We start from the raw sequence: 24118 nt of genomic DNA on the forward strand, positions 1-24118 counted from the left end.
GAGAATAGGATGCCTTGAATAATAACAAGCACAAAATAATCAGAACAAGAAAGGGCTCTTAGAAATCAAAAACATAAGTAAAAATTCAAGAGCAAATTGGGAAGATACAGTTGAAATCTCCCAGCAGGCAGACACAGACAGAAAATAAAGAAGCTGGAACTCTGAATCTAGAAGGTGCAGTATCTAATTAATAGGAATGTCAGAGAGAACAGAGAAAGTGGAGAGGTGCAGATTATCCAAGAACTAATAAGACAGTACGGGCTATCACTGAAGGACCTGAGTCTTCACACTGAAAGGAAGGGCCCAGCCATGGAAGAAAGGCCCTCAGCAAGTGACATCATCCTGGCGTACGGCGGACAGGTTTAGGGAGGAGGGGGTGAGGAGGGAGAAGATCCTAGAAGAGGGATGAGAATAGGACTTGACTCCTGGACCACTGGAAGCCAGAGATTCCCTCAGATTTCTGAAGGAGTGGGATATCCATCCACAAACTCTACAACCAGAAAATCTTTCCATTAGGCATAAAGACACTGTCATAAAAGGGACAAATTATTTAGGTCCCATGTCCCCATTCACATGAAACTACCAGATCGTTCGTGTCTCCAAAATGTTAGGGAGTACCAGTTGGAAGATGGCCTGGCATCCAGAAAATGAGTTCCAATCCAGACAAGAGCCAAAGCAGAGCGTGGGATGATGCCCATGTGGAGGCGCCAACGTGGATGTGCGGGAAAAGGGGGTGTGCAGGGGAGTAGGAGGCCACCATCTCCCACAGGGAGCCTCCAGAGCAGACATGGAACCGATCAGGGTGCCCTCACGTGCTTGAGAATCTGGAAAAGGTACTGCGAGGAACTCGACCTATCTCTCAGAACCTTTGGGGGAAAATAGCACAATAAGTATGTAAAAAAAGCAATCAGATAGGAAATGTAATCGTAGTACATTTAGCAGAGAACAATATTTACGCAGCCGTAACAACATAAACGCTGGCTAGTGAGTTAACCAAAATTTGTGACAGTTCTAGGATGGAGAGGGTGTGAGAGGGCCAAAGCTTCATCTAAATTTGTAGGAAGCCTTCTGGTGCTGCCTAAAACATAAATCACAAATTGTCGGTTTATAATCTAAGGGTCTGTGGTTCTCAATTGGGGGTGGTTTTATCCCCAGAGACGTTTGTGGTGGTCACAGCAGAGTGGGAGCATTACTGACACCTAGCAGGTCATTAGTTTCCCGTGGCCACTGTTAAAAAATGACCACAAACTTTGCGGCTTCAAACAACACAGATGTATTATCTTACAGTTAGGAAATTTGGAAGTTTGAAACAGGTCTCCCTGGGATAAAACTAAGGTGCAGGTGGGGTGCACGCCTTCGGGTGAGAATCCATCTCCTCTCCAGCTGTAGAGGCCCCCTCTTTCATCTGCACGGTGCACCCTGCCAGGCTCATCCTTGTCACCCCTCCTCCTCCAAAGCTGCCTCCCTCCACACTTACCCCACGTGGTGGCGCTGGGCCCACCTGCATAATTCAGGACCATCTGCTTCCATTAAGGTCCGCTGATGAGAATCCCTAATTTCATCTGCAACTTTGATCGCCGCCCCCCCCCCCCCCCCCCCGCCGGCTTACCGCGTCAAGTAGCTGTGCACAGGTTCCAGGATATCTGGGGCACATCTTGGGCAGGGGCTGTTAACTCTGCCTTTACAGGTGAGTGACGGCCAGGGATGCTGCTGACCGTCCACCACAGCACAGGACCGCCCCCACATGTCGGTGCGGCTGAGGGTAGGCACCTTGACGAGGTCATAAGTTATGCTGGGGGCTTCTGGCTGGGGCGCGGGCGGGGGTGGGTTTAAAGGGAGCTCCCCGGGAGCTGAACTCTGCTCTCTTGTTCTGGGCCGTGGGCATGCAGATGTATGCATATGTAAAAACAAATGCACTTGTGAAGACGGAGATGTGCACGCTACTCAGGGTGCATTAGTTACGGCTTCTTAAAAAGACCACAGATTTTTGGAATAGTTAAGTTTATGGTTTTTAAGTAGGGGGTGAATACCAGAAGAAACAGCTGAAGGACCTGGAAGCTGTTGCCTCTGGAGAGCATGACTGGGATGCGAAAGGGTGGGTCAGGGAGTTTGAAGTTTTTCCTTATGCTAGCATTATATTAATCATGTAAATTACCTCAATAGAAACAGTTTTTAAAAAAGAAGACAAAACAGGGTGCCTGGGTGGCTCAGTTGGTTAAGCGACTGCCTTCAGCTCAGGTCATGATCCCAGAGTCCCGGGATCGAGTCCCACATCAGGCTCCCTGCTCAGCAAAGAGCCTGCTTCTCCCTCTGACCCTCCCCCCTCTCATGTACTCTCTCTCTCTCATTCTCGCTCTCTCAAATAAATAAATCTTTAAAAAAAAAAAAAAGACAAAACAGATTTGCTCAGTCACTGCGTCCTTAGATGGAGTCCTTGTTGGGGCCAGGCTCTGAGTGGTCCTGGCCCACAGGCAGCCTGGTGCTGTTGGAGAAAGGTGGTGTGCAGGCAGCCCAAAGCCATGCTCCCCTGGTTTCTAGGAGGGTGTTGGGTGGATGAAGGGAGAGGTGAGTCACAGAAAGGAGAGTCAGCGCTCATGGGCCCGTCACCTCCTCCCCTCCTCCCCTCCTCCCAGAGTGGAGCTTTGGCTCCAGACCCCTGCAGTGGGGGGAGGGGGGAGGCCCTTGTCACTGGACCCCTGGGCTCCGGGCTGGGCGGGGCTCAGAGCCCCTCCTCTGTACCCCACATTGGGAGTTCCCAGGACTGTGGTGTGCTTTGCTCCCCCAACCCGGCCCTGGGCTCCCTCCCCTGGGCTCCCTCCCCACGTGCCTTCTGCACAGTCATCCAGCAGGAGTCCTGCTCCATCTCACTGGGGCCTTCATCATCCCCTGCACTTCACAGCCATAAACAAGCAAGACGGGTATTGTGCAGGGTATTTTCTTTAACACTGTTTTGGAGACTCATCCGTGCTGGTATCTGTAGCTCTATTTCAGTGTTCTAACGGCTCCAGACCCCGTTACCACCTAGCCGCAAGTGATCCTACTGGGCCATCTCCAGGGGATGTCGGGCTCTCCCTCGCTGAACTGGGTGGGGTGGGGGGCTCCAGGTAGGTTTCTTCCCCCCCCCCCCAAGTACTCTTAGCCCGGAGGATGTGCAGCGTCAGGGGACCTGGTGGCCCACATCGTGCTGCGCTGCCCGCCCACTGCACACTCCAGGCGGCTCTCCAGGCCAAGGGCCCCCCTGGGGTGGCTGCTTTCCACACGGCTCCGGGGTCCCTGTGGTCCTCCAGGCCCCTCCAGGTGCACCCAAAACTCCCTCTCCATCCCCTACCTCACCAGTCCCTGCGCCAGTCACCCCTCCATCAAAGTGTTTTTACTGACAGCTTAGGAGGCTGGGTACAGTAACAGCAGGGGATGGTAGCCTGACCATGTTTTGAGCAGCTACCATGTGGCAGGCATAATGCCAAGACCCGTGCCTGGATTAATGCTCACATTAAGCTGAGGAGGGGCTCTTATCATCCCAGTTTGCAAGTGAAGAAACTGAGACAGGAGAGGTTGAGGTGCACACCCCCCGCATTCCCACCACCAAGCACAGGGCGCTGCGCTCAGCCCACTTCTCCCCGTTCCACAGGGCCTTTGAAGGGAGGGCTGCCATTGCTTCTAACTGCCCCCCCCCCCCAGTGCTCCCTGCAACCAAGTTGGGCCCCTCCTGCCTTAGAGGTGCATCCTCTGTACTCCCAGCCCCTCTGTGGCCCCTCGATAGGGAGACTCGGGAGGAAGGACTTTGTTCCCTTCACTCCCAGAATCACGCCTTCCCTTTTGCTGCAGAGACAGGCAGAGGGTGAGGAGCAGTTTCCATGGAGAACTGCAGTTCAGGTCCCCAAACTGGTGCTTTCAGGCTGGGGGGTCTAGGTCGGACCCCACTTACACCACTGCTTACCCAACAGGTGATCTGAACAAATCCATTTTCCTTGTGCCTTACTTCATTGATAAAGGAGGTCAATAATCGTCCACTTTAGGGCACCTGGCGGGCATGCGACTCTCGATCTTGGACTTCTGAGTTCAAGCCCCATGTTGGGTATAGAGATTACTTTAAATTTAAAAAATTTTTTATTGGGGTGCCTGGGTGGCTCAGATGGTGAGGCGTCTGCCTTTGGCTCAGATCATGATCTGAGTCGGCTTCTCCCTCTGCCTCTCCCCTGCTTGTGCTGTTTCTCTGTCTTTCAAATGAATAAATAAAATCTTATAAAAAAATAAAAAGATCAAAAGTCCTAGAAAGGGCTTTTATTAAAATAAATTTTTTATTTTATTTTTTAGTTTTTTAAAAGTATTTATTTAGGGGCACCTAGGTGGCTCAGTTGGTTAAGTGACTGCCTTCGGCTCAGGTCATGATCCTGGAGTCTCGGGATCGAGTCCCACATCAGGCTCCCTGCTCGGCAGGGAGTCTGCTTCTCCCTTTGACCCTCTTCCCTCTCGTGCTCTGTATCTCTCATTCTCTCAAATAAATAAATAAAATCTTAAAATAAAAAATAAAAAGTATTTATTTATTTGACAGAGAGAGACATAGCAAGAGGGAACACAAGCAGGGGCAGTGGGAGAGGGAGAAGCCAGCTTCCCGCTGAGCAGGGAGCCCAATGTGGGGCTCGATCCCAGGACCCTGGGATCATGACCTGAGCCGAAGGCAGACACTCAACGACTGAGCCACCCAGGCGCACTTTATTTTTTTTAAAATATTTTATTTATTTATTTGACAGAGAGATACAGCAAGAGAGGGAACATAAGCAGGGGGAGTGGGAGAGGGAGAAGCAGGCTTCCCGCTGAGCAGGGAGCCCAACGTTGGGCTCAATCCCAGGACCCTGGGATCATGACCTGAGTCAAAGGCAGACGCCTAAAGACAGACACCCAGGCGCCCCCTTTAAAAAAATTTTTTTTAAATAGTTTTAAAAACTGACGCTTAATGACTGAGCCACCCAGGTGCCCCTAAAATTTTTTCAAAAGATTTTTATTTGAGTGAGCGAGAGAGAGAGAGAGAGTGCACACACAAGCCGGGGAAGAGGCAGAGGGAGGGAGAAGCAGACTCCCTGCTGAGCAGGGAGCCCGATGCCAGAGCTAAATCCCAAGACCCTGAGATCATGACCTGAGCCAAAGGCAGACGCTGAATGACTGAGCCACCCAGGCGCCCCTCCGAAATCTTTTTTTTTTTTTTTTTTTTTTTAATTATCCCACCTCATGGCATTGTTTGGAGATCAAAATAAGACATTTCAGGGATGCCTGGGTGGCTCAGTAGGTGAAACGTCCGCCTTCGGCTCAGGTCATGATCCCAGGGTCCTGGGGTCGAGTCCCATGTCGGGCTCCTTGCTCAGCAGGGTGCCTGCTTCTCCCTCTGCCTGCTCTGTCTGCTGCTACCCCTGCTTGTGTGCTCCCCTCCGCCCCGCCGCCCCGGCTTCTTTCTCTCTCTGAGAAATAAAATCTTTTAAAAAAAGGAAGAAGACATTTCAGGATCCCTGGTGTCTGGGATCAAGAAAATGTTCCATGAGTGGTGTGGTTGCTGGGGGTGGGATGAGGCCTGATTATTTGGGGGTTTACATCCTTCCTGGGTTGGGGCTCAGGCAAGAATGGGTCAGGCTCTGCCCTCTGGAAGGGGTTGTTAAACACATACAGCCACAGACAAATACTCCAGGAGACTATTCAGATGAGGGCCATGTAGGCAGGATCCGGAGTGATGAGTGCAAGTCTGCTGGGTTGGGAAGGAAGGGAAGGATGTTCTGAGGACAGAAACAGAGGCGGGCAGAATCACAGTTTGTTGGGTAAGGCAGAAAGATGAAAACTGGCCAGAGACAGTGGTCTTGTGGGGGATCACAACCAGAGAGTAGCCTGGAGGTCCACAGGGCCTTCTGCCCAGGCCAGGGCTGGGGTAAGAGGAGGGGTTTACTTTTTATTCTGGAAGCCATGGGAAACCACTAACCATCTCAGGGAGGGCTCCATGTGACCAAGTTTGTGGTTGCAAGCATCCAGCCACAGCGGGGAAGTGGGTTGGAGGGCTCCCACCTGCTAGTGTGGGAGAGGGTGGGAGGGGTGGGGGGACAAGAGACAGCCCTCAGGAGAGGAAATACACAGAGGGTTCTTGAATGATACAGGACCCCCACCAGTTAGCGCTTCTGACCCCACTAGGGTTCTTATAGCCCCCCCAGTCAACTTCGCTGGTGCCCAACCTGCAAGAGCTCTGGCGAAGGAGGCATCCCTTTGCCCATGTCCGCCCATCTCCTCAGTTCTTCTTTGAGGGGGAGCAGGGGCGCTCCCAGCGGAGCGTCAAGATGAGCTCTAGGTGAAGGCCCGCCCACTCAGAGAAGATACTCCAATAACCCACGCCCCTGTCCCAGCAGCCTGGGCCCCTCTTCCCTCTCCATCCCTCCCCCTACCTTTTGGGAGCCGAGCGAGTACCGCGGGGGCGAGCGGGGCGGGGCTAGCGAGCAGTTATAAGCTAGCCCCGCGGCGCTGCGCCCCCGACGCTCCGGCTCCCCGACGCCGCAGTCCTGCAGCGCGCCCAGCCCCAGCTGAGTTAGCTCCTGGCCTGCCCCGCCGGACGGCCGTCAACCTGAGCACCCTGGCGCGGGGTACGGGCGTGCGGGGCCCTGCGGGCCGGCCGGTGCTCGCATTGTTGCTGCTCCTGGCGCTGCCCGCTGGCGCCTGGTACAAGCACGTGGCGAGTCCCCGCTACCACACAGTGGGCCGCGCCGCGGGCTTGCTCATGGGGCTGCGCAGCTCGCCCTACAAGTGGCGCCGAGCGCTGCGCCCCGCTGCTGGGTCCCTCGCCTGGGACACCCAGGGCCTGGGCGCGTCCCCCCAGGGGCTATCTGCCAAAGACACCCTCTCTCCGGCGCCCGTCCCCCGCGGTGCTCTCCTGCTGTCCTCGGGGGTTCGGGAACTGTTGGAGATGGGACGCAGGTACTCCCGCGCAGGGCTCGAACTGCGGGCGCGAACTGCGCCGCCCGAGCCCGAACTGGAGCCGCGGCTGGGCGCCCATTCCTGGACCTCCGTGAAGCGGGACAGGTACGTGGGGAGAAAAAGGGGGCCGGGACAGCAGCGGGTGGAGGATGTCTGGAGAGATCTGGGCCCGGAGCCCACGCCCGCGTGCCCACGAGACACCCTAGGACCATCCTATCTCTCACTTCTTGCCCAGAAAGGCTTTCCAGGAGCTTCCTACCCTTCCAGGCTTGGCGGGGGGGGGGGGGGGGGGGGGGGGTAGGGAGGGTGGGGGGGGAGGTAAGGGTTAGTGGAGGGCTCACAGACTTCTCCCCAAGGTCCTGCTCTGTTCTTTCTAGAGCCTTCAGAGTGTATCCTGTTCAGCCATGGTCTGCGCAGTGAACCACCTTCGCCGGCCCCCACCTCTCCCCAGGGCCATCCTGAACGCAGCCCTTGCTGGTGACGCCCCCTCATCTGACCCAGGAGTCTACTCCTCCTCCTGGGCGAACAGCTCTGGCCAGGCCAGGTGGTCTGGTCAATAAAAGCTGCCTGGTTCATGCGTTCCCGTGTGTGACCCTTTTCCTCCACGCTGTATACTTGGCATCTAGCTTTGGGGTGTAAACAGCTGCATTCACACCCTGCCAGTTACAGGAGCCCTCTCCCTGGCCAGGGGATGCCCCCTCCTAACGATCTCGATCTGTAAGTCCTTGTGGAGGGGGAGAGGGGACAGAGGCAGAGACACTGCTGGGGACTAGGTCCCCTTCCTTCTCTGCCAGTACTGCCCCTCCTGTTCTGGGGTGGGGTCATCAGACCAGGTCCCAGGGTCCCACAGGAGAGGAGAGGTCTCATGGGAGGTAGGCACAAGTCAGACCTTGGGTCCCACTGCCATCCACCAGAGAGAGGAAAACAACTCATACCCTACTAGCTGAGCCAGAGCTCCCACCCCAGCCTCCCGGGAGCCCCAGAGTGCCCCCTCACTATGCTTCCTGACCAGGCTGGGGAGAATGTCTTCCTTAAGGGACCTTAAGACCAGCAGCCTACCCAGCCTTTCCCACGTCTCCCAGGATTCATTTCAAACCTGATCTCTTTCACCCCCCTCCTTCCCTCAGCCAATGGCTTCTGGAGAGGAAGTGAGAACCCCTGGCCCCCTACTTCAAGGTCCTGCTCCTCTTCTAGGGAGGAAGGGCCCCTTGCCTCCTCAGAGACCCTTCCACCTCTAATCCCCTCTGCATCTTCAGTTATTGGCTCCAACCCCCACGTAAATATGCTCTGCTGTCATGAATAAGGACCCCTGGGCCCCCTCATAGCTCCTGCTCACAATTGTGTGGGCCCCTCCACCCTTCTGCCTCTTCGTCAACCCTCTTCGGTGTGGGCTCTGACTCCCACAACTGTCCTGGGCCTCGATGCGACTAGTCACTGTGCCCTGATGCTGTCTGCCCTTGGAGCCCTCCCTTGGCCATGTGGCAAGGCCTTCCATTACGGCACCCAGCCATGACCAGAGGAGGGGTGGTCCCATGCCCGTCGAGCTGGCTAGCTTTGAGATACTCACATGGAACCAGCCCCCACATTCTCCTTGGCCTCTGGAAGCCCCCATCTCTCCTTACTGGCAATTCCTGCCCATCTCCTGGGTGCACCCTTCTCCCCATGCTGTCACCTAATGTGGGTGCTCTTTTTTCTCCACCCTCCCAATTCTTACTGACCCCTGACTATATTGACTCTGTTTCCAAATCTGCACTGAGGGAAGGGGTGGCCACAGACTCCTCAGGTCAGCCCATTCTCTGCACTCCAAGTCCATTCCTCCTCCTGCTTCTTGCCAAACTCGGCCTTTCAAAGCATGGGCGTCCTGATGACCTAACTTCCAGACCACAACACCTCACTCTCCACCACCGATGGCACAAAAATCCACGTTCCGGGGTTGGGCCCCAGGGCTGCTCTGTCCCCCAGTCTCATTGCTCCTTCCCCTTCCCCACACAGACTGCAGGACCTGTGGGCAGATTCCAGAACGGCCCCATGGTCCACCCAGAAGAAGGACTCCAGGGCCTCAGGCCATGTTAAATGCCCTCCTCAGGGCTGCACCAGCCCTAGACCCGCCCTTACCCAGGCATATAAATCTGTTTCCAGGGGTCTAATGTTTCTCCAGTGCTCACCAGCGCCGGGTGCCAAGTGGTCTGCATATGTTTGGTCACAAGTGCTGGACACTTGGCGAGGCGCTGGATTTCACGTTGCCTGGAGGTACCCCAGTCCAGGGAGATTGGTGCCAGGTCCAAGGCGAAAGAGCAGTGCTGATTAGGGATTTGGCAGAGGCCCGGCTTCTATGCCTACCACCTTCATGGCACCCCTGTGCCCCTGCAGTGCAAGCAGCCCCAAGGCGCCGGCCTCAGCCGCCACCCCCACCCAGCAGGGCAAGGCTGTACCGCGTCGGGGCCAGAGGGGCGGGGCCTGGGCCAGCCCCTCGGACGAAGCAATCCCACCGCGAGCCGGCAGGCGGCGCTGCGCGGCTGCTCTTCAAGGCTGCAGCCCCAGCCGGCGCCTGCGGCGGTGGGAGGGGCCAGGCGCGGGGCTTGGGCGGGCCCAGAGCTGGTGGGCGGGTTCCTGCGCCATCTCCCTCCGGTGGTCCGCGCCCGCGTTCTCCCCTTCTCTCCCTCTCGGCTCCGGGTGTCGTGTTCTCATCTCTCTTTACGTCGCGCTGGTCCCGCCTGCTCCAGTTTCGGGCTCTGAAGAGAGGCCTGGGGTAGTCTGAGGGAGGAAGCCGTAAGCGAGGCCCGGTCATCCCGTGGGGCCATTAATGCCCATTAGGGAGGCGGCGCCGGTCCGGGAAGCTCCGGGCCATTACCCGGGCGTCCGACTAATGGCTCCACCCCACAGACGGGCCCCCAAACCTTCCCCTGGAGGGTGACCAGGCCTCTATCCACTGCCACGCCCCAGAGTCCCCGCCCAGGCCCAGGCCCCGCCCATCGCTGGGGAAGTTGTAGCTGGGAGGGTAGGTTCAAAGCTCAGGGGACAGCCCCCTCCCCACCACTGGAGCCCCGGGCCAACCCCCACCCCAGGTGGACCCTCAGATATCCAGGAGAGGGAAGCCCCGAAAGGTCTACTTCCCATCAGTCTCAAAGCCTGTGTAGCAAGGTGGCAGCGAGGGCGTCGGGGGTGGGGGTAGGGATCACCTCCCACCTGGCCTCCCCGCCTGCAGCTGGCCTTGCTGATCACCTCTTCTGGCCCACTCCCCGGCGACCCCAAACAGCTTACAGCCCCTGAGCACCTTTCGGTCCGCTCTTCTGGGTTGTTGTTCATGCTGTTCTCTTGGCCTGTTTCTCTGCCTCCCACTTCTGTCTCAGCCCGAGGCCCGAGGCTGAAGGAAGGGCGCCGGCGAGTCTGCCCAGGAGAGCAGCTGGGTTAGCTTTCCCTGCCTCTTTGTTCGTCGGGGCCCCATACTTACCTTGTTCCCTCTCACTCATTCCTGCTCCCCCTTTGGAATTTACCTGCACTTCTTCCGAGCTGCCTTTATTCTGTGGCTTTTACCCACCCCCTTTATTACTCTCTGATGTTGCCTTTGTAACTCTGTTACTTTCCTGGTATTTCAGCTCCTTTTTTGCTTTGGAGCCTCCTTTGTTAAGCTATGATGCAGTGTTCTGGCCCCTGGCTGTGACCACATGCCCATGGTTACCCCTCCCTCCAGTGGTGTTCTGTTCTCCACTGTCTTTACTGACTGGTTGAGGCTGATCTTGCGAGTGTCTGTCCTATGGAGGGGGGAGGAGATCTCCAGGCCTCCCGACCCACACCCGGAGGACCAGGGGCTCCTACCTTCTCTACCCCCAGCCTGGGGGTCTCCCATCCAGCTACCTCCCTAGACTCTGGTATGGCCCCATGCCACAGCCTGGCAGGTCCTGGCTGGTCCTGGTTGCTATGGGGTGACCCCTAAATCCCACCTGGGGTGGTATATGATAGACCGCACCCATCCTCACAGCCTCCAGGAGCAGCAGCACCAGGCTGGGTTCAGAGAGGCCGTCACAGGCCAGACACGCAGCCTCTGGACAGGCAAACAGACAGATCGAGGTGGCCAGCTAGGCAGGAACCTATGGCAGCATCAGCCAGGAACTTAGAGGTGGGGGTGGGGAAGCAGCCATGCAGTCTTGGCCTAAGTGGCTTTTAGGGGCAGCAGCTGGGTGTGGACACCCAAGGGGCCGCAGCCCAGGAGGCTGCCCAGAGGAGAGCCCTGTGCTTGGGTGGGGGCTGGGCGCCCAGGCTAAGGGCACTGGAGAGGGGAGAAGGAGCAGCAAGGACGGGACCTGAGCCGAGCCTGCTTCTGCCCACATGGGGAACTGTCTGGGCTGGCTATGCCTGACCCCCAGGGACCAGGTATGTGCAGGGGGCTGGGCAGGCTGGGGAGGGGCAGGCTGAGAGGGAGCTCAGCTGTCTTCCTGTATCCAAGGCTGAGAAAGAGTTCCATGATAAAATGTGGACTTGGAATCTCACAGCAGTGCCTAAGAGGACCTGGGGAACCTTGCCTGGGTCTCGTTCCTCTCTAGAACTCAGTTTCTTGATCTGCAAAATGGCCTGAGCACCCTTGGGTTTTTCCAGATAAAGCGTACTCAGAGGCACAACAGAGCATAACCGATTTTCTCTTGTCATTCTTGTCTTGTTGGGGGAAGGGGCACTCATGCTGGGGATGGCCAGATGCTAGGGGAGAAGGATGGAGGGAAGGGTGGGCTGGGGCAGAGGGGCATCACAGGGGTCAGCTCATGGGAACAGCTTCTGTGAGCACTGATCCCAAGCCAGAGGTCAGAGGCCAAAGTCCTGGATACATTTCATTTCTGCCTGGGATGAGCAGGGGCACAAGTGAGGGGCCCTGGCAAAGAGAGAGGTATGTGTGTGTGGGGGGGGGTTGTAATGTTTAATAGACATCCCCAGCACAGATAGGCACAAACGATCTCCTGGGGAGGCCCAGGGAGCCCCTGCCCTCCAGAATATAGGGGAGGGCTGCTGCCTTGTTACTTCCAAACTCCTCTTTTTGCCTCCTGGCCCGTCCTGGGATTCTGTTGGGCCAGGGCAGCTCCGGGTGCAGGAGAGATCCAGATACCGGGACAGCCGGGGAGGTGGGGAATGGGGGTGGGGGGTGGGGGGGTGGAGGGTGTGTTCTCGAGGATGGTGGCCAGAGCTGTGTCCCTTGTTCTTACTCTCTGCCCCGGTGTGGGGTTCCTCCGCCTGAGGACCCTTTCTCCGAGGAGGACACCGCCTCGGTGTCACGCATACAGTAGGTGCTCAATAAATGTTCCTGGGCTAGGAAGCAAAGACTCTTGCGCCAGGGAGGCTGCCCAGAGTCGGGGCGAGACAGAGGTGGTCCCTAGGCCCTAAGGCCTCCCCCCCACCCCCCGGAATTGGCGGGGTGCCGAGGCCAGGCCACAGCCAGGACCAGCCGGGACTCGGGGCGGGGGCGGCCCCATGGAGGAGGCGGGGAAGGGGCGGGCGCGGGGGCGGTGCCAGAGCCGGAGCCCGAGCCCGAGCCCGAGCCCGAGGCGACGGGAGCCGAGCGGGAGCAGCCGAGGGCGCCGCCAGGTCCCCAGCGCCGCCGCTGCCGCCTGCGCGCCGCCCCCCGCGCCCCTGCCTGCCCGCTGCAGGCGTGAGCGCCGTGGCCGGCCAGTGGCCGTCCGGTGGGCAGCCGCCGCCATGGCCGCCCCGGAGCCGCTGCGGCCCCGCCTGTGCCGCCTGGTGCGCGGCGAGCAGGGCTACGGCTTCCACCTGCACGGCGAGAAGGGCCGCCGCGGGCAGTTCATCCGGCGCGTGGAGCCCGGCTCCCCCGCCGAGGCGGCCGCGCTGCGCGCCGGGGACCGGCTGGTCGAGGTCAACGGCGTCAACGTGGAGGGCGAGACGCACCACCAGGTGGGTGCCCGCGTCACGCCCGCCGCCCCGCTGGGCCCCCTCCCCGGGGAGCGCGGCCCTAACCCCGCGCTCGCGGGGGGCGCCAACGACCGCCGTTCCCGGCGCTGCGTGCGCCCAGGCCTCGGCGCCCGGCCCCGGGGGCCGGAGAGGGGTCGCACGAGGGCCTGCGTGGGCTCCCGCTACGAGGTGGTGGACGTGGCCACGGAGGCAGCGGCCGCCGGCCTCCTTCCTCGCCTCTCCCCCCCTCAGGAAGCTGGCGCCTGCACCGCGGAGGGGGCATCCTGGCAGGGAGGGGCCCGCACTGCGGCTCCTCGCCCTCGGCCCCAGCACTTTAGTCCTGTTCGGGCCTCAGTGTGCAAGGAGGCAGGCGTCAGTCACCTTGGGGGGTCTCCATGCTTTGCGGGCCCGGAGTGCTTGTCTATGAGTGTAAACACGTGCTTGTGTACACAGCTGGGTATGTGTGCACACGTCCCTCTGGGGGTCACGCCCCTGTGCCCACATCGGTCCTGGGGGTACCTGAGGGGTGTCCCAGTGAGGGCACACCTGTATGTGCCTGTGTCTGTGTGTGTGCATGTGCACGTGCTGCCCTGTGCGTGTGAATATACAGGTCTGCACCTCTAGGTGTGTGCGTCCAGGCCTGTGGGTCGGCCTGCCTTGCTACGTGTAGTCGTCTGTGTGTGTTGGCAGGTCAATGTACTAATGTGTGTCTTGGCTGATGGTGTCTGGGTCCCTCAGAGTCGCTGCTGGTGGCAGCATATGCCTCTCCTTGGAGGCTGCCTGGCCCTGTAGGGGCCGCTGCTGCAGCCCCCTGCCCCCTGCCGCTGGACATGAGGGCCAGAAGCAGGGCAGGGTCTGTTCTTGGCAGGTTCTGCTCCCTGGGGACTCTCTATCTCCTACTGGCTAGGGACTCAGCTGGCCAGAGTCCAGCCTCCCTCCACCCCTTCTGCTCAGGCTTCTCTGTGTCCTCCCCATCACCCGTGAGTCTGTGACCTGTCTTCATGACCAGCCCTGGGGCCTAGAGATTAGTATATTGGTTCCCGGCTGGGCCAGCAGCTGAACTCCAGCTTCTACCCCTGAGCCCCCTGTCTATCCGTCTGTCTGCCTACATTCTGTGTTCCACCCAGCGTGTCCCTGGACAAAGCTGTTTGCTGAAGGAGGGTGGGGTGCAGGCCAGAGGTCTGGGCTTGACAGACCACAGGGAGGGGTACCAGAGTGCCAGCTGGCTTTGGTTTAGCGGTCACTGCCACCCTTGCCCCAAGAGCACCTGCTTCTCCCAGGGCCTCGCATGCTGGTCTCGAAGTTTACACACGGGACCATGCTGGCCCAGGAGGGAGGAGGTGCTCTTCCAGCTCCTTGTTTGACACATGAGGAAACCGATGCTTGAGGATATTGAGCGTCTAGTCTGGGTCCCACAGTCAGGAAGTGGCAGGGTGCTGGGCTCCCCCTGTGGTTCTCACCAAGAGAGAGGAGAGGGCAGAGGAGGGCCTGGGGGAAGATGGGCCTGGTTCACACCCTCCTGTCCATTGACAGCTTCTGCCGAGCAGCTGTTGGGGGCCCTCTCTGCCCTCCCCCAAGACTTGGGATGGGAGTCTTGTCCTTCCTACCCCAATGCCCAGGGGGCACCGACTGCTCCTTCTCCCCGCAGGACACACACTGACATGCACGCTCCACGGTCCCCCACACGGTCTAGACACTTCACAGACACTTGCAAAGACACACGTGGCCCTCATGTTGCACTTGGTCCCACAGGTGGCCTCTGCGTGCCCGGTCTGAACCCTGCTTCCCAGGTTGTGTGTGGGTGTCCCAGCGGGTGCCTTGCCACAGGAACCAGGCCTTCCCATCTCTGCAGGTCCAGCAGGGACAGGTGGTCATGGTCTGGAGGCAAATGGAAGGCTCAGAGGCGGGGGTTTAGACATCCATGCTCCACTACTGAGAACAGCAATGGCCACAGACCCTCAGACAGGGACCTAGGGAGACCCCTTGCTCCCTCAACCGCAGACTGAGAGACCCTGAAACAGCTGGATGCACACCTGCACACAAATCTGTGCACACACGCTCACACCCTGAAAACCCCAAGCTCAGCCGTGCACCACCTTCCAGACAAATTGCCTCACCCAGCTTCCTGGCCCCTCCTGGACAAGACCCGGGGCCAAGGCCAGGCCCTGCAGTGACCCTGTAGCCCTGTGTCAGGAGTCCTGGGTAAAGAGGGAGGGAGCTGCCGGTGCACTGGGGGTGGGAGGCGGAGCCGGCGGGCCTCTCGGTCCAGCCACCCACCCCTGGTAGGCCAGCTGCCTGCCCGTGATCCTGGGCCGGCCCTGGGTGGTGCCACTGTCCATGTGCTGCCCAGAGTGCCGACCGCTGACCTGCTCCCCACAACCTTCCCGGCCCAGGTGGTGCAGAGAATCAAGGCTGTGGAAGGGCAGACTCGGCTGCTGGTGGTGGACAAAGAGACGGACGAGGAGCTCCGCCGGCGGCAGCTGACCTGCACTGAGGAGATGGCTCAGCGAGGGCTTCCACCCACCCACGACCCCTGGGAGCCAAAGCTGGACTGGGCACGTGCCGGCAGCCTGGGCTCGGAGGCTGGCCAGAAGGTATGGCAGGCTCTGCACACCAGGGCCACCCCAGCTTCTCCCAGAACCACCATGTCTGCCTCTGGATGGCGGGCAGTCTCCCACTCCACTCACCTCCACAAGGCTCCGTCTCCATCTCTTCTGCCTCTCGGGGCCCCTGGTGACTAACCTCTTGGCTACTTGGGGCCACTCTTTCTGCTCTCAGTCTGTGTTCTAAGGCAGGTGGACTCAGGGGAGCGTGGCCCCGGTCCCTGGTCCCCCATCTCCAGCACTCTTCCCCAGGATGCCCATCAGAGCTCCCTGGCCTAGGAAAGGTCACTCTGAAAAGCCCAGCCTAGGGGCTGAGGGAACTGGGAAGGGTCTGCGGGGATGTCCTGGGATGGATTGTGCCTACCTCTGTGTTCATGTCAGGTGTCTGCCTGTCTAAGGAGCCTGCTTGTGCTGGGAAAGCCTTGAGAGGTAGGGGCTGGTCCTTCTCTGTGGGCAGTGCATGGTTGGGGACAGCCGGGGACACTCTTAAGCTGGGTCCTCAGCTTGGGGTCTAGCGCGGTTGGGGTACTTTTCTCTTCCTTTGTCCGCTCCAGGCCAGAAGAGCTGGAATAAATATGTGCGTGTGCGTGTGTGCGTGCGTGCGTGCGTGTGTGTGTGCGTGCGTGCGTGTGTGTGCGTGTGCGTGTGTGTTGCTATTCTACCGACTTCTGGGTGGCAGGACTTGGGCGGGGGTTCCTACTTGGGGGAGGCCAAGAGGAAGAGCCTGCCCCTGCTTGTTCTACCCCGTTTTTTTAAATTTTATTATTGTTTCTTTATTTGAGAGAGGGAGAGGGGGAGCGAGAGAAAGGGAGAGCGGGCGCCTGGGTGGCTCAGTTGGTTAAGCGACTGCCTTCGGCTCAGGTCATGATCCTGGAGTCCCGGGATCGAGTCCCACATCGGGCTCCCTGCTCAGCAGGGAGTCTGCTTCTCCCTCTGCCCCTCTTCCCTCTCGTGCTCTCTATCTCTCATTCTCTCTCTCTCAAATAAATAAATAAAATCTTAAAAAAAAAAAAAAAAGGGAGAGTAACAGGAGGGGCAGAGGGAGAGAATCCCCAAGCAGATGCCCCATGGAGTGTGGAGCCTGACTCTAGGCTCAACGCAGGGCTCGATCTCACGACCTGTGAGATTATGACCCATGAGATCATGACCCTGAGCCAAAACCACCCAGGCGCCCCGATTGTTCTATGCTCTTGAAGCCCCATGGTACTGTTTCTCAAGCCCATTTTGCCTTTTTTTTTTTTTTAAAGATTTTATTTATTTATTTGACAGAGAACACAAACAGGGGCAGAGGGAGAGGGAAAAGCAGGGTCCCCGCTGAGCAGGGAGCCCCAAATGGGGCTCCGTCCCAGGACCCCAGGATCATGATCTGAGCCGAAAGCAGACACTCAAGGGACTGAGCCACCCAGGCACCTTTTTTCTTTCTTCTCTCTCTCTTTTTTTAAATCTCTTTAAAGGATTCAATCCCAGGGGTTTCCCCAGATCCCACTTTGAGAAAAACTGGCCTGGGGCACCTCGGTGGCTCAGTTGTTAAGTGTCTGCCTTCGGCTCAGGTCATGATCCCAGGGTCCTGGGATCGAGCCCCGCATCAGGCTCCCTGCTCCGCGGGAAGACTGCTTCTCCTTCTCCCACTCCCCCTGCTTGTGTTCCCTCTCTCACTGTCTCTCTCTGCCAAATAAATAAATAAAATCTTTAAACAAAACAAAACAAAACACTGGCCTAATGCCAGTGGAGGTGTGAGATCTGAAGTTTCTGGGTGTGCATGTCTCATGTGTGAGCTGGCCGTCTCTGGGCCTCGGGGGAAGGCGGGCATTTCAGGTGGGAAGCCAGCCTGGGCGCAGGCCTGGGTCTGAACCCTCAGGATGCTTTTTGTTCTCTGGGCTGGAGAGCCCCACGGGGGTGGTCAGGGCCCGAGTTGGGGGCATCCGGGTCAGCTGTGGGGTTTCAGGGAGGTCCGGGGACGATGTGCCGGCTGGGCTGGCTCCCAGAGCACCGCTCCTTCACAGGCGTCTTACCTCCCGGAGGAAGCGCCCCTCCCCCCCCCAGGCGTTTGTCCATTGATTTAGACACAAACGCTGAGTTCACCTTCCTGTGGAAAAATCCGCCCTCGGGGCTTATCTGGAGGGTGGGGTGCTGAGGCACCTTGTCCTTGGGTGGGACCTTCCCTCTCTGCTATTTCAGGCTCTGGGAGTCGCAGGAAGCCTTTGGAGGGGGCTTCCTCTGGGCGTATTTTTAGAGGAACAAAGTGGGGCCTGACTGGCAGGGGCTCTGTGGTAGGGGCCGGCCTGGGGACCGGGACTCCAGGAGGTCAGGGGAGGCCCAGGGGACAGGGCGACCCCCTCCCTCCCAGCCAGAGACCCAGTGTCTAACTGGCTGAGCTCAGAGGGTCTGATGGAAGAGCCAGGCCTCGGCTGACCTCCCCAGGACTGACTGGCAGTCAGGGTGGCTGGGAGGGTGGTGCTTGCCTGCGGCAGGCAGGACGACTAGCTGGGATGGATGTGGTTTGCTCCAGTGCAGGAAGGCAGCCCCTGGGGGCCCCGTGGAAGTAAGAGCCAAGCTGGGGGTCAGGGCCCCGCGAGTCACTCCTGTCCTCTCAGCTCCGTTTCCTCTGTCCCAGCTGGGCTGTGGGAGGTGGGGCGGAGAGGACACTGATGGGGCGGCCCCTCCCATTGGGGTGCTGTGGGGTCCTAGTCAGTGGTGACTCAGCCCCCGGCCAGAGCAGGCTGGGGAGGCTGCAGCTGCAGTCCAGCTGATCCTGACAGTGACGAGAGGGACAGCCCCCAAACAGACGGGGCAGCCTGCGGTACCAGGGCCGTGGAGGTGGGGACAGAGCCTGGGCCCCCACTGTCCATTCTAGAGGCCCTTGGGGTCCGAGCGTGGGCGAGCGAGGGAGGGAGAGTCCTGCAGGGGGTGACCGCCTGGTATGGGGGCCTCATACCTACGGGAAAGCTCTGGGAGCCTCAGCAGGACTGTCTTCTGCTCCGGCGCCGGGGACCCCTCCCTTGCCTCCCTGTCTCCCCAGCCCCGGGTCCTGGGAGCAGGGCAGGGCCTCCCAGCAGCTTCCTTCCTTCCTTTCTTGGGACTGAAACCTAGCCAGTACGGGGTGCCTAGCTGGGGCCTGAGCAGGGGAGGGGGACCCAGACACCACCCTGCTCCCCAAAGTGACTCAGCCCCCCTGTCCCCACCCATCCCTGGGGAGCCGGGGCCGCCGTGGGAGGTGGATAAATGGGGTGGTGGCCTGGGCTGGCCGGAGACTTCAGGCCACTCCAGCTGGACGCTCGGTGCCTGCCACTTCTCTCCTGCCTCCCATGGCCCGCTCTGGGGATGGCACACCACCGGCCCCAGCCCCAGGAGCCCCTCCGCAGAGACCATCCTGGGGACCTGTGCAGGTCAGGCTGGGTGGGGGCAGGGTGGGCAACGAGGACCCCAGCAGCCAGCTTAGCCCATGTCCCCCAGGGTCAGGAGAGGGGATTTGGGACACCCTGGTGACCCTGGTGCGAGCAGGCTGCACCCTGAGCAACAATGGGGGCCTTTCTCTGCCAAGGCTGGTGAGTCATCATCTGGGGGGGGCACAGCCTGGCCCCCGGGGTACCCCCATGCCAGCTTCTTTGTCTGGTCACGGGCTGCGCTGTGAGACCAGGGCTTGTCCGGCTCCGGGCTGCCCGGCTGGGAGCCCGTGGGAGCCTGAGGGCCTGGCTGGGAGGTGGCAGGAAGTGCTCAGAGCCAGGGCCCGGAGCGAGGAATGTGAGCAATGCGCTGGGCCTGCTTGCGCCCCCTCCTGACCCACTGCGTCTCCGGGCCTCTCCACGCAGCCTCTCAACCTGAGGGTCTGGTGCCGGGGGTGGGGCTCCTTGGACGCTGGCTGATCTGGCTGATCGGCAGGAGAGCAATTCAGGCAAGACTTGCAGAGAAGCCTCTTGGCTGGTGTGGTGAGCGGTGGCCTTGCTGGGTTGAGGCAGGGAGATGGCCAGGATGGTCCCAAACCCGGATGTGACTTCTGCCTGGCCTCATGGCCCCGGATACTCCCCCAGTCCTGCTTCCTGTTTGAGGGCCTTGAGAGACCTGCCAGGGAGGTCACTGTGCAGGGCGTGAGAAGAGGCTGCAGGGCTCAGCACCAGGGGGCTGTCCTCTCGAACGCATGTGTTACCGTGTAGCGTGTTGTAAGTGTATGTTTGCATGTCTGGTCTCTGTGGCCACGCGCCTCTCACATCTGGGCCCATGTCCACCTGCCAGGTGTGCTTGGTCCCGACTCTGGCTCTGCTTCTGGCCTGCCAGCCTTGGGGTCTGGGCTCCGGCCGCCTGGATCTGAGAGGCACCTCTGCGGTGCGGGGGCATTCAAAGCCTGTGCCTCCAGGTGTGTCTGGGAGAGGGGCTGAGTCTGTACGGGGGCGCCCTGGAGCACTCGGGGGTCTCACACCCGTCAGTTCAGCTCATGTTGCCCAGCCGAACCCCTGGGGGGGTCAAGGAAGCAGCTGCCCTGTCCCTTGAGTTCCTGGGGTTATGGGGCGAGGTGGTGGCCTGCAGTGGGGATCCCGAGGGCATGTCTGGGCGGGCTTTGGGGGTCCGGAAAGGGGTCCCAGAGGAGGGGTGCAGGCTGGGCAGGAAGAGGGTGTTCTGGACAAGGGAGAGGCCCGGAGCCAGGGCAGGGCACCCGCGCTGTGAGAAAAGATGCTCTTGGGTCCACAGCCAGGCCAACTGGCAGGCCAGAGTACTCACGGTCAGATCTGAGGAATGAGCTCAGAGACCTGGAGGCTGGGAGTGGTCAGGGGGTGGCCTGAGCTGCGGGGGGTAGGTGCCTGAGGCCTGGAGAGCTTCCCTGGGGGTAAGGGTAGGTGGAGGGTCAGGGAGGGGCCCAGGGAACACCCCCCCACCCGGCACCTGCTCACCCGCACGCGCACTCGAGTCCTGAGCGGCCCCGGAAACCTGAGCGGCTGCCTGCCCAGGCACTCCGGCCACCCGCCATGTTTAATTGAGCACCCTCAGCCGCTAGCCACCTACACTGTGGTCGCGGCCCCAGGCCGTGGCTGGGTGGGGGGGCGTCCTGGGGCCTGGCCCTTGCCCTCACTGCCCCCTAACCCACAGCCCTACTGCAGGATGCCCGAGGTAAAGCGAGGCGAGGCCCTGGGTTGTCGATGCGGGGGGCGGGGGGGGTGCGCTCAGGGCATCGTGGGCCTTCTGTGTTCTCGCGGGGAGGGTGGGAAGGCAGGTCCACCCTTGGCCTTCTCACTCGCTTCGGCTCGGCCCCTGCGCCCTGTCCCTGGGCCCTATGGGGGTGGGGGTGGCTCCAGCTTGCTCTGGAATGTAAAAGCAAACACATCACTCTGCCACCAGCCCTATGGACGCCACAGGGAGAAGGGGAGAAAAAACAAACGTCAGCCTCTCGCTCGGGGAGGGAGGGGGGAGGGGGTTCCTGGCAGCGCACCCCCCTAGGGATAGCAGTCCAGGACAGTTGTCTCACCTGGCTGCTCCTAGGTCCCTGGCCTGGGCTCAGCGCTGCCCTTGAGCAGATCCTGTTAACACCCCTGTAAAGCCCCTGGTCCCATTTGAAGTTGTTTTGGGTTTGGAAACTGAGGCTTTGCTCAAGATCCTGCTGCTGGAGCTCAGTCACAGGCACCCTACCAGGGCCCCCAGGCATGGGTACAGAGGGTTTGTCCTGAGACCTGGGGCTGCCGGGCGGGGCGTGATGTTGAGCGTGCGGTTCGGGTTCCTCTAGCCCACCTCCACTGCAGCTGCATTCCGGGGGCCGGAGGCCTTGGCGGGCTGGGTCAGCGGCCTTGGTGGGGGATGATGGTGGGAGATCAGCGCTGAGCCTGGTCTCATGTGCCTGTAGGATGTTGGTGGGCCCCTGAGGGAGCTACGCCCTCGGCTGTGCCACCTCCGAAAGGGTCCCCAAGGCTACGGGTTCAACCTGCACAGTGACAAGTCCCGGCCGGGACAGTATATCCGCTCCGTGGACCCAGGCTCACCTGCTGCTCACTCTGGCCTCCGCGCCCAGGACAGACTCATCGAGGTACCTGTCATGGAGGCTTTGGGGTGCTAGGTGTCCCTCAAGTGTGTGTCTGGGCCTCTGCCCCCAACCTGAGTGTGTGTCTGGGCCCATGTTCCCCCCCGTGTGTGTCTAGGCCTGTGTCCCCCCAAGTGTGTGGGCCCATGTCCCCCGCAAGTGTGTCTGGGTCCATGTCCCCCCCACCCCGAGTGTATGTCTGGGCCCACGTACCCCCCTGAGTGTGTATCTGGGCCCATGTCCCCCCCACCCCCAGTGTTGTCTGGGCCCGTGTCCCCCCTACCCCCAGTGTGTGTCTGGGCAGGGAGGTCCTTGCTGGGAAGAGGAGAGATGCTGGGAACTTGAGCTGGCATTCCTCTTGCTGCCATGGCTGGTGACAACATTGATGAATATTTGATGCCACACCTGGCTGGGTGGCTCAGGGGGCCTGCAGGGGCCTGACTTCCGGCAGTGCTGACCCCATACTGCTGGTGGCAGGTGAACGGGCAGAATGTCGAGGGGCTGCGCCACGCAGAGGTGGTTGCCAGCATCAAGGCAAGGGAGGATGAGGCCAGGCTGCTGGTGGTGGACCCTGAGACGGACGAGTACTTCAAGCGGCTACGGGTCACACCCACTGAGGAGCATGTGGAAGGTGGGCTGCTGCCTGGGGGCCTGGGGATGGGGTGGAGCATAGGGTGCTGGGCAGCCACTGACATCCTGTTCCCACAGGCCCACTGCCATCACCAGTCACCAATGGGACCAGCCCTGCCCAGGTAAGAGGGTGGGAATGGACCGGGTAGGCCCAGGAGACCATAGGGGCACCTCTAGGGATCCCCAGGCCTGGCCTCAAGATCTCCTTGTGTTGGTGTGACCGTGAGACCCAATCTGGCCCAACCACTTCTAGCTCTCATGCTCCCTGTGGGTCCTGTCCTGGGTCAGCCACACCCCTGCCCCATGCGGCTGTTGGCCTTGCGGGTGCCTCTGCCCAGTGCTGGCTGGCGATCTGGAGTCTCACTCCGCCGTCAGTCCTTGGGAAGCTGGCCCTGGCTTCACCCCAGGGGATGCTCGTGTGGCTGATTCCTGTTGTGAGCCGGCCAGGGCTGGCTCCCCAGCCCTCCACAGCACCTGCCCACTTGCTGCCGGTTGTCCGGCATCCTGCCCAGGCTGGGCCTGGAGTACAGTAGAGGCTTGGAGCCTCCTGCCAAATGGAAGACTAGATGCAGCTCTGATGTGCGTGTGGGCACATGTCTGCGTGTGCGCCCGTGGCTCCCGGGCAGGGTCCCTGAAGCCACACCTTGCCCTTTGTTTCCCAGGTCAACGGTGGCTCAGCGTGCTCGTCGCGAAGTGATCTGCCTGGCTTAGACAAGGACACTGAGGTAGCAAGTGCCTGCCCACCCCACTGCTGTGCTCACACGGGGGTCAGAGGCTTTGGGGGTGGGCCTCTGTACAGCCTGGGCAGTGGGGTCACCACCTCTAGGATGCCCTCTGGGGCCCGCTGCCCCAGCCCCACCAGGAGGCCTGTGGGGATATGAGCTGCCCGGGAGGGGTCACCCGACGAGGGGCTTGGGTCCGGGACTCACTCTGGCCACCTGCCTGCTCTGCCTGCCCCCCCATCCAGGACAGCAGCACCTGGAAGCGGGACCCCTTTCAGGAGAGCGGCCTCCACCTGAGCCCCACGGCGGCCGAAGCCAAGGAGAAGGCGAGAGCCACCCGGGTCAATAAGCGGGCACCACAGATGGACTGGAACCGGAAACGCGAGATCTTCAGCAACTTCTGAGCCCCTCCCTGCCTGTTTGCACGGCCCGCAGGCCTCGCCCCACAGGCCCAGCCCAGAGTTCCCCAAGCCTCAGTGGACTGGAGGGGGTGCCTCCTCACCCCCAGAAGCCGTGCTGGTCCCACCACCACCCAGGAACCAATGTGCTTCCCAGTGAGCCCCGTCCTGCCCCCCTACCTGCTGGGTGCTGGATAGGGGAGAGGGGGCCCCCCCGAGATAGAAGAGAGGGACAGAGAGAGGCAGTGGTGACCGTGGGCCCGGCCCTTTTGCTGCTCTGCCCGGGCCTGCTGACTTAAAGGAATTTGTGTTTTTGCTTTTCTTCCAAAAACAAAAAAAGAGAGAGAGCTCCAGTTCCACACATGTTTCCACTTAATACCAGAGTCCCGCCCCCGCCCCTGCCCCCGCAGGACGCCTCTCTAAGTAATTGCAATAAAACAAACCTTTCTCTGCAAACCATTTCCTCCCCACCCCTCAGCAGCAGCCATCCCGAGTGGGCGCCCCTGGGCACTTCCAGGGACAGAGGAAAACGTAGGGGGGCCAGACTGTGGTTGTGGGGGCTTCAGTGTGACGCTGGGGAGGCCAGCTGTGGCTGTAGGAGCTGCCCCTCCGCCCCCTCCCTGCTGGGGGCGGAGGTCACCAGGCCAGGCCCCCATGTCCCTGCTCAGCTGTGGTCTGGGGCACGGGGCCTGGGCTCCAGGGGCCCAAGGATGGAGGCCCTGTGTCCCTGAAGAGGGTGGTCTCTGGACAGGCCTCTTGTCCCTGCGCCACAGCCGCGAGGCAGGGGGAGCGTGGCTGTGCGAGAGCCTGCCTGCCCCCAGGAGACCCCACCCACTCTCCCTTTCCTGCTGGCTCCGGCCCCAACTGACATTGCTGTCTGCCCCGTAAGCCATAGCGCATGCGCGCTCTCCTAATAAACAGGCCTTCCTCAGA

The 24118-nt window shown here is 60.4% G+C and overlaps 2 protein-coding genes across 6 annotated transcripts; both read left to right on the forward strand.

Annotated features, from left to right (window-relative positions):
* The first annotated feature begins 6311 nt into the window (after positions 1-6311).
* Positions 6312-7513, forward strand: NPW (neuropeptide W). The gene is made up of 3 exons (XM_027611890.1): positions 6312-6322; positions 6529-7047; positions 7320-7513. The coding sequence occupies exons 1-3, from the start codon at positions 6312-6314 to the stop codon at positions 7360-7362; spliced, it is 573 nt and encodes a 190-aa protein (XP_027467691.1). The 3' UTR covers positions 7363-7513.
* Positions 7514-11077: 3564 nt separating this feature from the next.
* Positions 11078-24114, forward strand: SLC9A3R2 (SLC9A3 regulator 2). Of its 5 annotated transcripts, none has more exons than XM_027612237.2 (7): positions 11078-11313; positions 15225-15425; positions 21262-21441; positions 21913-22066; positions 22144-22187; positions 22728-22793; positions 23033-24114. In XM_027612237.2, the coding sequence occupies exons 1-7, from the start codon at positions 11269-11271 to the stop codon at positions 23189-23191; spliced, it is 849 nt and encodes a 282-aa protein (XP_027468038.1). In that variant the 5' UTR covers positions 11078-11268; the 3' UTR covers positions 23192-24114. The 5 variants fall into 5 exon arrangements, with proteins under 5 accessions (XP_027468038.1, XP_027468036.1, XP_027468037.1 ...); XM_027612235.1 differs by lacking the exon at positions 11078-11313 and adding an exon at positions 12539-12834; XM_027612236.1 differs by lacking the exon at positions 11078-11313 and adding an exon at positions 12542-12834 and having other exon boundaries at positions 22728-22790.
* The last annotated feature ends 4 nt before the right edge of the window (positions 24115-24118 follow it).

The sequence above is a fragment of the Zalophus californianus genome, chromosome 10, assembly GCF_009762305.2.
Source record: "Zalophus californianus isolate mZalCal1 chromosome 10, mZalCal1.pri.v2, whole genome shotgun sequence".
Classification (NCBI taxonomy): domain Eukaryota; kingdom Metazoa; phylum Chordata; class Mammalia; order Carnivora; family Otariidae; genus Zalophus; species Zalophus californianus.

Excerpts from the sequence above, each read along its gene's own strand:
- NPW (XM_027611890.1), top strand. Across the intron at positions 7,048-7,319 it reads ACCTCCGTGAAGCGGGACAG|AGCCTTCAGAGTGTATCCTG; the intron begins GTACGTGGGGAG and ends TGTTCTTTCTAG.
- SLC9A3R2 (XM_027612235.1), top strand. The coding sequence starts at position 12,622 with ATGGCCGCCCCGGAGCCGCTGCGGCCCCGCCTGTGCCGCCTGGTGCGC. Across the intron at positions 21,442-21,912 it reads CCCAGGACAGACTCATCGAG|GTGAACGGGCAGAATGTCGA; the intron begins GTACCTGTCATG and ends TGCTGGTGGCAG. Across the intron at positions 22,794-23,032 it reads TAGACAAGGACACTGAGGTA|GACAGCAGCACCTGGAAGCG; the intron begins GCAAGTGCCTGC and ends CCCCCCATCCAG.